General features: G+C 41.8%; 1 protein-coding gene across 1 annotated transcript in view; it reads right to left on the bottom strand.

The window, feature by feature from the left end:
• Window positions 1–1,812, bottom strand: part of zgc:153039 (uncharacterized protein LOC767698 homolog) — an 83,857-nt gene extending 82,045 nt beyond the window's left edge. The window contains 1 exon segment of the mRNA XM_052018532.1: window positions 1,588–1,812. Coding sequence (XP_051874492.1) covers window positions 1,588–1,762 — 175 coding nt within the window. The 5' untranslated portion in view covers window positions 1,763–1,812.
• Window positions 1,813–12,153: the final 10,341 nt, after the last annotated feature.

Consider the following 12,153-nt stretch of genomic DNA (forward strand, 5'->3'; position numbering starts at 1 on the left):
ATTCTGCAAGGCTGACAGAACTTACGAAAGTAGTGGGTGCAAGGACAAGGAAAGAACTGGACAAACAGTACAAGACCTACAAAAGTGAAGCATTGCAGGACTGAGCGCTACCACAGGTATGAACAGGACTCGTTCACAAACAGCCACCATAGGTATGAACAGGGCTTTTTTTTTTACAGAAACAAAGGACTGCAGATGCTGGAATCTAGATGAAAAACACTGATGCTGGAGGAACTCAGCAGGGCAGGCAGCATCCGTGGAGAAAAGCAGGAGGTCAATGTTTTGGGTCAGGATCCCTCCTTCGGACTGAAGATAGGAAAAGGGGAAGCCCCATATATAGGAGGGAAAAGCAGAGCAGTGATAGGTGGACAAAAAAAAAGGGGAGGCGGGGTGGGTGGGCACAAGGTGGTTATAGGTAGATGCAGGTAAGAGATAGTGATAGGCAGGTGCAAGGGAAGAGGAGGGGAGAGCAGATCCAGGGGAGGAGGGGAGATGGGTCCAAAGGTAAGGAGAGAAAAAAAAGGGGGTAGAAAAAGACACTAGGAAAGGGAAGGAAAACAGCAGCATGGGGGGGTGAAAGACATGTGGAGATTACTTAAAGTGGGAGAATTCAATGTTCGTGCCATTAGTCTGCAAGGTTTCAAGATGGAAAATGAGGTGCTGTTCCTCAGTTTGCACTTGGAATTCCCCTGGCAGGGAGGAGGCCGACATATCAGTGATTGGGGGGTTGGGGTAGTTAAAGTAACTGGCAATGGGAAGATGTAGGTCGTGGTTAGGGACAGAGTGCAGGTGTCTGTGTTTAGCCTCACCAATGTAGAGGAGGCCACATTTGGAGCACCAAATACAGTAGATGACATTAAGGGAGGTACAGACGAATCTCTTTCTCACCTGAAAGGACTGTTTGGGTTCCTGGATGGAGGTGGTGTAGGGGCAGGTGTTGCACCTATGCAGGGCAGTGGAAGTTCCTGGGGTGGGGGTGGGAGCAGGATGGGTTTTCTCTCCTTACCTTTGACCCATCCCCGGCGGATCTGCTCTCCCCTCCTCCCCTGCATCTATCACCATCTCTTACTTGCATCTATCACCACCTTGTGCCCATCCCTCCTGCCCTCTTTTGTCCACCTATCACTGCTCTGCTTTTCACTCCTATATATTTGGCTTCCCCTTTTCCTATCTTCAGTCCTGAAGAAGCCTCCTGACCCAGAACATTGACTACCTACTTTTCTCTACAGATGCCGCCTGGCCTGCTGAGTTCCTCCTTCATCATTGTGTTTTTTAATTGTTTTTTTTTAAGGTAAACTTTTACCCCAAAAGAGGTATTAAGTAAAGCTAGAGAGCATTTGAATTAGTATTCTTTAAACTGGGAATGAAAACAGTGATGGAAGTAATAAGGGACTCGGGCAGCAACAGTGCAACCTCGGGTCTTGGCCAACTGTAGTTGACGTCAAGGGAATTTCCAGTTGTGACTCTGAACCAAACAACAATCAACTGGAGGAGCAGGAAGTTCGGGGTCGGGCAGAAAGTTCGGGGTCGGGCAGAAAGTTCGGGGTCGGGCAGAAAGTTCGGGCTCACTTTCAAACCAACACTTACCTATCCGCAGAAAAAGCACCACGCTGAACATGGAGAGCAGAGTGGGTACCACCACCCCGAAAAAGGTGGACAGCTTCTTAGCGGGAACCTGCTGGCCTCCGTGCGGTCCGCGGGGTCCGCCAGCATCGGGGGCCACGTACAGCCTGTAGTTGAGCAGGGGCGTCCGTTCGGCCATGGCTGCGATCCGCAGGCAACCTCACACGACCTCCGCCTGCCACCCGGCTCCTGCCGCGGCTCACGTGATTTGTCATATGACCTCCCGCCCCCAGCTGCTCTGACGCTCCGGTCTCAGCTGCGGGAACGCAGAGAATGGCTTCGGCTGTTGGTATCGTCCATGCAGAAGTACTACTGGGAAATACCGCCACGTCAACGACATTCACTTTCACTGTTACTCCATTACTTCCAACTTAATGCATAATTTTTAAACACCTGGCCTCGCAAGTTGATAGCTTTGGCTATTACGGCAACACTTTCAAATTTGTTAGAAGAAATTCTGCACCTAAACCACTTTGGGTTTCAATTAGTTAACAAGTAGGATGTCGCGGGGAGAGATTCGGGTTTGGGGATTTTGCTGCAGCTCTGCACGCGGCGCTTTTCGTTCAGTGCACCTGCGATGATGGTTTGGGAGGTTGCTGTTGAACAGCCTCGGCGAGTAGCATGGAGTGAATTTTGTGAACGGGACAGACTGCAACCATGATGCACGGGGGGGGCAGACAGGGTATACGTTTAACGTAGGGATATAGTATGCCAGTCAAGCAGGCTTCTTTGTACTGGATGGTATCAAGTTTTGTGAGTGTTGTTGGAACTGCTCTCTTACAGGCAAGTGGAAAGTATTTCATCACACTTCTGACTTGTGTCTTCTAGATGGTGAAGAGGCTTTAGGGTGGGGTGTCAGGGGTTTTGCACTTGGCACAGGATACCCCACCTCTGACCTGCTCTTCTATCGACTGTATTTTTGTGGCTGGTGGAGTTGAGGATCTGGTCAATTGTGAACCTCAGGATATTGATGATAGGCAACTCACTGATGGCAATACCATTAAATGAGGTGGTTAGATGTTCTTTTGCTGGAGATGGTTATTTCCTATCAGTTTTATGAGAGCAAATGTTACTATTATCAGCCTCTGCCTTTGTCTAGATTGTGCGAACTGCAATCATGACTGAATTTAAGATTGTGCAATCATCGGCAAACCATTTCTACTTCTGAAGTGCAAATAAACTTCTCTTCAGCCTTTATCATACATGACCAAGTACCTTGGGAAGACTTTTGCAGCCCTTCCATTTAATTCTGCTTTCTGGTCTTGCTATTATTAGCATGCAGAGATATCACTGTGGATGATTTAAGATAGTTAGATCCTGGATGTTTCTAGACATTCTGCTGGATTTAGCAGCTTCTTCCACAAGGAACTCAATCTTCAGAAACTTTTTTTTTCTTTGAGTTCCTATGAAGTTTTTAGCTATGCTCTATACATCAGCAAACAAAATGTTTAATTTATTAATTCACTGTGAGACATCCACTACTTTACATTTGAGTTAAGTTTATAGAGTCGCTTCCTTCCATACAGGGGAAGTCCAGATTGCCTTAACTTACCACAGACTTTTATAGCATCTGTAGTTTTAAACTCTTGGATAAGCAATGAGAAGCCATTTTTTTTACTCAGAAAAGCAAACTGTGATGTTCCGCAATTCAAGTGAATGCTTTATTCTTACCACTGATGCAGGTAAAGCATTTGGATTGTCACACAGAGCTACCACTTTTTCATTACACTGCAAAGCCACTGTAAAACAGCCCATGTGGAGTCTCTATATGAGTTCTGGATACAAATGTGTTTGCTAAAATCGACAAAAATAGGCCATTTTATCTGCCAAGTGTGTAACAGTATGAGCAAACATTTGTGTTCAGGTACAGCCCAAAAAATTAGGTGCAGATCCATTCAACTCAAAATGTCTGCAGTAGAACTTTAAATACCCTTGTGCTACTGCAGCGGTAGTACAGCAGTTAGTGTAACACTATTACAGCGCCAGCAACCCGGGTTCAATTCTGGCCACGGTCTGTAAGGAGCTTGTACGTTCTCCCCATGTCTGTGTGGGTGCTCCGGTTTCCTCCCACATTCCAAAGACGTATGGGTTAGGAAGTTGTGGGCATATTACATTGGCGCTGGAAGCGTGGCGACACTTGCGGGCTGCCCCCAGAACGCTCTCCGCCAAAGATACATTTCACTGTGTTTCGATGTACATGTGACTAATAAAGATATCTCAATAAAGTATTTTACAATTTACTGTGCGTAACAGTTTATTTGGTAATTTTACAGCTGTAATTGGGGCTTTATCACTGGGGATATTGGCTTAGAGAGTACACTGTTAGTTTGCTTCTCCTTCCAGTAAGTTAGGAGGATTTTGCAGACCTGGAATGATGGTATTCTTCCAGTACCTTGAGGTACCTGCTGAAGGTTGTCCAGGTCTCAGAAGCTCAGAAGGCAGCACGAATCACTGCTGCCTTGAGGACCATGAGTTCTTGATTTTCAAACAGCATTTTACTCAATCAACCAAAGCCTATACTGGCAAATTGTGGGCAGTAGTTAATTTAACCATCACTGTTTGCCTTTGCCATGAGTTAACTCTCAAGATATAGGAAGTGGTCCACGTTTTCCAGGGTCTTGCTATAAATCTTTATTGCCTCTTGTAAAGTCCTCCAAATTCTTTGGAAGGATAAGAGAACCAACATCAGTGATTCTCCCAGTCCAAAATCCCCAGCATTTAGGTCCTAGTTACTCTCATTTGGTTACACTGGCCAGGCAATATTGCTTGCATGCCTGACACCAGATTCCCAAAACAGACATACCATTCCAAGTTTGGTTATGGGAAGGGATTACCAGGCAGACGGAGGAAAAGATTCAAGCCTGTGCTCAAAGCCTCCTAGAGGAAATATACCATCGTCACTGCCTCCTGGGAATGTCTTGCCTATGCCTGCTCAAAGTGCAGAAGAAGCATTTTTTTATGGTATTGGTAAGTACAAAATGCTGGAAATACTTTTGATGCAGCTGGGCCATGCATTGGAAGCAAACAGAAGCTCTCAATAAATGATGCAAAGAGTGCACTACCTCACAAGCTGCCCACGCTGTCAGGCACCTCCTGCTGTAACCAACAGTCAAGGTATCAACATTGGCCTCATTAGTCACCTCAGAACAAACAAGCTGCAATGGAAGCAAGTCATCCTTGATCACGAGGGATTGCCTGAGTAGACTGTAATTAAGAAACTGCCACATCAGTGTTTTTATTATTTCCAATTTGAACAGGAAAAAAAATGCAAAGAAATTCAATGAAAATTAGCATGGGAGAAACAAAGCCAACTCCTCTAAATGGGGATGTTGATCTAATCTGACATTGGTCATGTTTCATGTTGTTTGAACTTCAGAGTTTCACCTAGTCCTTTGGTAACACACTCATGCAATCATTACATTTTGCGTCAAATTTAAAGGGAGACCTCAATTTTAGCTACTAGTGCTTGCAAGTATCACCCCCAACACAAAAATAAGACAAGGCTGCAATTCTTTGGGATCACATTAAATTTGTGTCAAACCCAACCTTACCCACACATGCTGAAACAAAGTGTCCTCTCCAAGACAGTGTCAGGTCAGGTGGGAAATTTAAACGTGAGAGAGAAATGGAGGAGGCAATACAGGCAACCCCCTGCATTTTTGAAGGGGGGAAATGGGTTGCATCCCCAGAAAATTGTCTGAATCATGATTTTCCATAACACAAAGCCACATCATCTGCACGAGTCAAGAAATGTAAGCTGAAAATAAACATTGACACAAATTCCGTGAGAGTGAATTTTTACTCTGTATCTCAGATTTTTTTGTTGTGATTTGTAAAGTGTGAATTTGGGTTAATTAAGGGGTTGCATATATTTAAGAACCACATTTCAAATGAAAATTTGATTGCAAACTTTCATGCTTCCATTTCCATTGGAGGTAACCATTTCCAATTTAGGACAGCCCATGGTGAATCTAAATATCATCTGCACAAGTGGAAGATAATGGATGGTCTTAAGAGGGAATGAGAGAAGACTTTCAGACAATACACTATAGTGTGGACATCTCTCCGGTGCAATACACAGGTTTCTGCAGAGGTCCTTAAAGCAACACTGGAAGCTGTAAAATGCTCAGAGTTCAGAATAAGTCTTTAGATTGTCACATCTATTTGAAACTAACAATGCAATGTTATTGATAAATGTTTCCCTCATCACACCATAATGGAGTATGATATTCTGTTTACAATATTGCAATTGTTTTAGATTACTGAGTTTGTAAGTGGTATATTATCAAATTTCTCACTGAAGGCTAAAAGTCACTATTACATTCTCACCTTTATCCACGTGTTTCAATCCAATGTCAAATTCTCTGTTATATTTCTTTAGAACCTGATTCATTTTGTACATTAATGCTGAATCTATTTAATTATAAACCTTTTAAGTGCTGCATAAAGTGATTCCATAATTTTATTTGGTGTGTTTTTATCTGGAATTTTCCAGTTGTCATTTTAAATAAGACTCAACATTCAGGAATACAAAAGCAAAAATAATGCGAATGCTCTGAATCTGGAATAAGAACAAAATGCTGGAAGTACATTTGCTGTAGTCCACATATCATGACAAAGAAAGAGTTAGTGGAACAAGTCAATGGCCCTTCATTTAAATGTCCTGATAAAGAATCACTGACCTGCAATAATAACTTCCCTTACACAGGAGCTTGTTGACATGCTGAGTATTTTCAATATACAGGGGCTTCCTGGATAATGGATGACCTGACTTATGGAAATCTGACTTTATGCAAATTCTCCCATACATTTTTAAAGCATTTTTCAAAATGGTATAACAATAATAAAATATTTCATGGTATTCATTAATGATTGGATACAGTCTGTATTCCATTAGGCTAACAATGGGTAGCGTTAGGGTGATTATTCAGTAAAATGAAAGAATTATAGCAAGTGCATGTGGAGCAATCTAATATGGGTAGCAATAGAAAACTGACATTTCTGACACAGAGGAATCAGCTTATGGACAGATCTCAGGAATAGAATCTGTACATAACCTGAGGACTGCATGTATTGTGTTTTTTTCACCTGCATTTACTGTAAGCTGGTATTCAGGTACTATTATATATTTTATCAAATCCCTGGATATTTCTGCTACTCATAATAAAGCACATTTCTTGTGTAATAACAATTAAGTTTACAGCACATACCTTACAATGAAGGGACACATTTGTTGTATTTTAAGATAATCCTTACATTGCTTGCTAGTGGACACACAAACTGGCTTTCACATCATGTGTAAAAACAATGTATTTGTTATCCACATTCTAAACTGAGTCAACAGATTTGATGTGAACAAGTGAATTAGCTTTGTAGTAATGTAACATTTTTGTAATAAAAGTATGCACTTTATGACTATATTTTTAGAAAGGTTGTGACTTGCCAAGCGACGTGAAAAGCAATTTTTCTGAAAATTTATTTTGTAAAATTATTTTAGTGCAATTTTGAAATCCCAAGTTTATGCAGCTAAAGAAGTTTGTGAATATTTCAGAGTTAGTGGCATCAGCTTTCCAAGCCTAAGGTCTTCCAAATCTCTTAACCCTGGGTAAATCTTTTTATTACTCTCTGATAAAGAACCATGACATAATTTCATTTTCTGTGGAATGAAGTTTATGATATAGGGCCTGCCAGGTCCCTCTTTTAAACATTTTTCAACTTCCAGTGTTTGGCGTTAATTCACAATTCACAGTCACAAATTACATTATGAATGGCATTCTGTGTAATTAATGCATAATTTAACAAGTACATACTAATGATTTGGGGTCATTCTAAATGTGTTAATAAAAAGATGCTTGTGATTTTCTACAAACATTTCACACACAGATTTATATATATATTTTAAATTGATTTTTTTCCAAATCAAACAAATATTATAATTGTAATAATTGCATAATTATAGGGTACTGTGTGTTTTCCCCCAATGTTCTCTTTTCCAAGAAATTAACTCGAATTAGAGTCTGGTCCACAAATGGTTGCACCCTTTCAATAACTCCTTCATGTTCTTCATCCGTGAATCTATGAAATGAGAGTCAGGATGCCATTCATTCAAAGAGGGTATCATAGCTGACTTGGAATTCATTTTTAGTTAATATCTATGTGGACTGCATGGTTCACGAACATATAATGTTTTACTAAATGAGCCATGTGAAGAGCCCATAATGGGTTTTCTACTATACACATTATCTATTTCCTTGTGATAATAATAGAAAAATTGAGACGAGCCTCAAAATTACAGAACCTACATCGTAGATATAAATCACTTGGCCCAACTGATCAATGCCAACATTTATGCTTCACCGGAACCTCTTTCCACGCTTCTTTATCTAATTCTATTAGGATGTCATTATAGTCAATTCTCCTTCAGGTGCTTTCTAACTTCAAGAAAAATAGAAAAGGATTGGGATATTCAGCATGGCAGGTGTGCCTGTGGAGAGAGAAACAGAGTTAACACTTCAGGTCAATGGCCTTAATCAGGACTGGAAACGTGAGAATACAAGCATATTTTAAATTGCAGGGAGTGGGAGGGGTCAGGGGAATGGTGGGGTGAACAAAGAGAATATCTGTGATAGGGTGGAGACCAAGGTTAAGTGTAAAGGATTAGAGTTAGGTTTAGGTTGAATGCAAGGTTGTACAAAACACACAATTGCTTTTGGTGCCTTCGAAGAGCGGGGAATGAATCATAACTGATCTGTATGCAGGCATGTAATTAGAGGATAGTTAAAGTGGAAAAATCCAACATGCTGGAACTGTGAAATGCAGAACACAGCAGTTGCTGGAACTCTGAAATAAAAGGGAATGCTGGTGACATTTGGCAGATGAAATCTATTGAGAAAGAACAAATGAGTTGATGTTACAAGTGGATGACCTTACAATAGAAAGGCTAGTCATCTGAAATTGTTGAATTCAATATTGAGTCCCAAGTTACAGGTGGAGTCCCAGGTTGCAACATGCCTCGATGGAAGATGAAATGCTGTTCTTCAGACTTACCTTGCACTTTGTTTACTGCTCCTATGAAGCCCAATGTAAGCTTAAGAAATAGTACCTCATAAATATACCTATACATCTAGAAACAAAATGGAAGGGACAGTTATCAAGAATGACAGATTTGTTACAGCACAGAAGGTGGCCATTAGCCATTGGATCTGTGCCAAAGCTATGGAAGCGTCCTACTCCACTGCCCCCTCCCCATAGCCTTGCAGATTCTCTTTTCAGATACCTTGCTCGCTTCCTTTTGAACAACTTATCCACATAACCAGAATCCCTCAATAGTAGAATGATTTTGTTAAATTTCTTCTGCACCCTCTTCAAAGCATTCACATCTTTCCCACAGTGTGGCACCCAAAAATGAACATATTCCTTCAGTTGTTGCCAAACTGGTGTTTGATATATAAATAAATTTTCAAGGTCCAAACACAGGAAGATTTGATACTGGATTAATGGGAAATGAAAGGAAGTAGAAAAGAGAAGTAAAAATAACAGAACATTGAGTGAGTAATAACTAACTGTAATCTGGTTCAAATTAAAAACTGTGAAGGATATAAGCATGATTAGGGCCAAAGTACCAAATTAGAGGAAAGCTGATTTTAATGGACTGAGTATTGATCTCCAGTATTTGAAGAGTTAGGAGGCAGGAATAGGCCATATGGCTCCTTGAATTGGAATTGGTTTATTATTGTCACATGTACCAAGGTACAGTGAAAAACTTGCCTTGCATACTGTTCATACAGATCAATTTACTACACAGTGCTTCGAGGTAGTACAAGGTAAAAAAAATAACACAATGCAGAGTGAGGTGTTACAGCTACAGAGGAAGTGCAGTGCAAGAAGACAATAAGTGCAAGATCATAACAAGGTAGATTGTGAAGTCAAGAGTCCACCTTATCGTACCATTCAATAGTCTTATAACAGCGGGGTAGAAGCTGTCTTGAGCCTGGTGGTACGTGTTTTCAGGCTTCTGTATCTCCTGCCCAGAGGGAGAGGGGAGAAGACAGAATGTGCGGGGTAGGTGGGGTCTTTGATTATACTGGCTACAGTCCTTTACTGAGGCAGTGAGAAGTATAGACAGAGTCCATGGAGGGGAGGCTGGTTTCCATGACGTGCTGAGCTGCATCCACAACTTTCTGCAGTTTCTTGCAGTCACAGGCAGAGCAGCTGCCATACCGAGCCGTGATGCATCCGGATAGGATGCTATTTATGGTGCATTGATAAAAATTGGTGAGGGTCAAAGGGGACATGCCAAATTTCTTTAGTTCCTGAGAGAGTAGAGGCACTGGTGAGCTTTCTTGGCCCTGGCGTCTTCTTGGTCGGACCAGGACAGGCTGTTGGTGATGTTCACTCCAAGGAACTTGAAGCTCTCAACCCTCTTGACCTCAGCATCATTGATGTAGGCAGGAGCATGTGCACCACCCCACTTCCTGAAGTCAACAACCAGCTCTTTTGTTTTGCTGACATTGAGGGAAAGGTTGTTGTCATACCACCATGCAACTAAGCTCACTATCTCCTTCCTGTACTCTGGTATTATCTGCAAATTTGTAGATGGAGTTAGAGCAGAAATTGGCCACGCAGTCATGAGTATATAGGGAATAGAGTAGGGGGCTGAGGACGCAGCCTTGTGGGGCACCAGTGTTAAGGATAGTCATGGCGGAGGTGTTGCTGCCTTTCCTCACTGATTGTGGTCTGTTGGTCAGGAAGTCAAGGATCCAGTTGCAAAGGCAGGTGTTGAGTCCCAGGTCTTGGAGTTTGGTGATGACTTTGCTTGGAATTATAGTATTGAAGGTGGAGCTGTAGTCAATAAACAAAAGTCTAACATCGGTGTCTTTACTGTCCAGATGCTCCAGAGATGAATGTAGGGCCAGGGAGATGGCATCCGCTGCAGACCTGTTTTAGTGGTAGGCGAATTGCAGTGGGTCAAGCTTGTCTGGGAGGCTGGAATTAAGATTAAGGTTTAAGATATCTTTATTAGTCACATGTACATCAAAACACACAGTGAAATGCATCTTCTTGTGTAGTGTTCTGGGGGCAGCCCACAAGTGTCGCCACGCTTCCGGTGCCAACATAGCATGCCCACAACTTCCTAACCTGTAGGTCTTTGGAATGTGGGAGGAAACTGGAGCACCTGGAGGAAACCCACACAGACATGGGGAGAACATACAAACTCCTTACAGACAGTGGCCGGAATTGAACCCCAGTCGCTAGCGTTATAAAGTGTTACGCTAACCGCTACACTACCGTGCGTGCCATGACCAGCCTCTCGAAGCACTTCATGATGGTAGATGTCAGAGCCACCAGATGGCAGACATTAAGGCACTTTACCTTGTTTTCCTTGGGTACCAGGATGATAGTGGTCTTCTTAAAGCAGGTGGGAACCTCATATTGAAGCAGGGAGAGGTTAAAAAGTGAACTTGCTTTGCCATTTAATATAATCATAACTTGGCCTCATCTCTGCTTTCCTGCATGTTCCCCATAACCCTTGAGTCCACTAATAGACCAAAGTATGTATATCTCAGTCTTGAATACATTCAACAATACATTTTCCACAACTGCCTTGGGTAGAAAATACCAAAGATTCACAACGCTTTGAGAGAGGAAATTCCTATCATCTCATCCCTAAGTGACTAACACCTTATTATGAAACTATGCTCTTTGGTTCTGGGTTGTCCATGAGGAGAAACATCCTCTTAGCATCTACCTTGTCAAGATCCTTCAGATTCTGTTTCAATGAGATCACATCTCACTCTTTGAAAATGTCTAACTTTTCCTCATAAGGCAACCCTTTCATCTCAGGAGACCAAGACTGTATGCAGTGCTTCACATGTGCTCCCACCACTGTGCTCTACAACTCTTGTAACTTTGTCCTTCAATACACTTTGCAATAAGGGCCAACATTCCATTTTCCTAATTCCTTCCTATGCATGCATTCTAATTTACTGTTTCATGAACAAGACTACTGAAAACAATTAAAAAATATTAAAGCAAACACAAATAATTTAAAAACATATCTATCTTACTTTCTTTTTAACCTTTCAAACAGCTCAACAATTGACATTAAAATGAATTGGTCCCTTGCTTCTGCACCAGATCTAATCTGTAAATTTCAGGAAGTTTCTACTCAGGAGGACTCCTTGTGGAGCCTCGAGGTGGACGACACCCAGAAAATTACTGGTTCGAGACTTGTCATTTGTACTGGAGTCTTGAACTCACAGGCACTTAAGATGGATAAAGGCCAGAATTTGGACATGGAACTTTTGGCTTTCCCCGGCAACATCTGATCCATCTGTTCTTCCACTGCTCACGTTACCTGACCTGCTGAGTGTTTACAGTATATTACAGAGAAAAACTAGAGGGCATCAATTTAAGATATTTTTCAAGATTTCAGAAGAGGATACTAGAAGAAACTGCTTCACCATGTGAGGTAAGAATGTACACCTCATCATGAGAGGGGGTTATTGAACTGAAAAGCATTCATGTATG

Source organism: Pristis pectinata, chromosome 6 (genome assembly GCF_009764475.1).
Source record: "Pristis pectinata isolate sPriPec2 chromosome 6, sPriPec2.1.pri, whole genome shotgun sequence".
Taxonomy (NCBI): Eukaryota; Metazoa; Chordata; class Chondrichthyes; order Rhinopristiformes; family Pristidae; genus Pristis; species Pristis pectinata.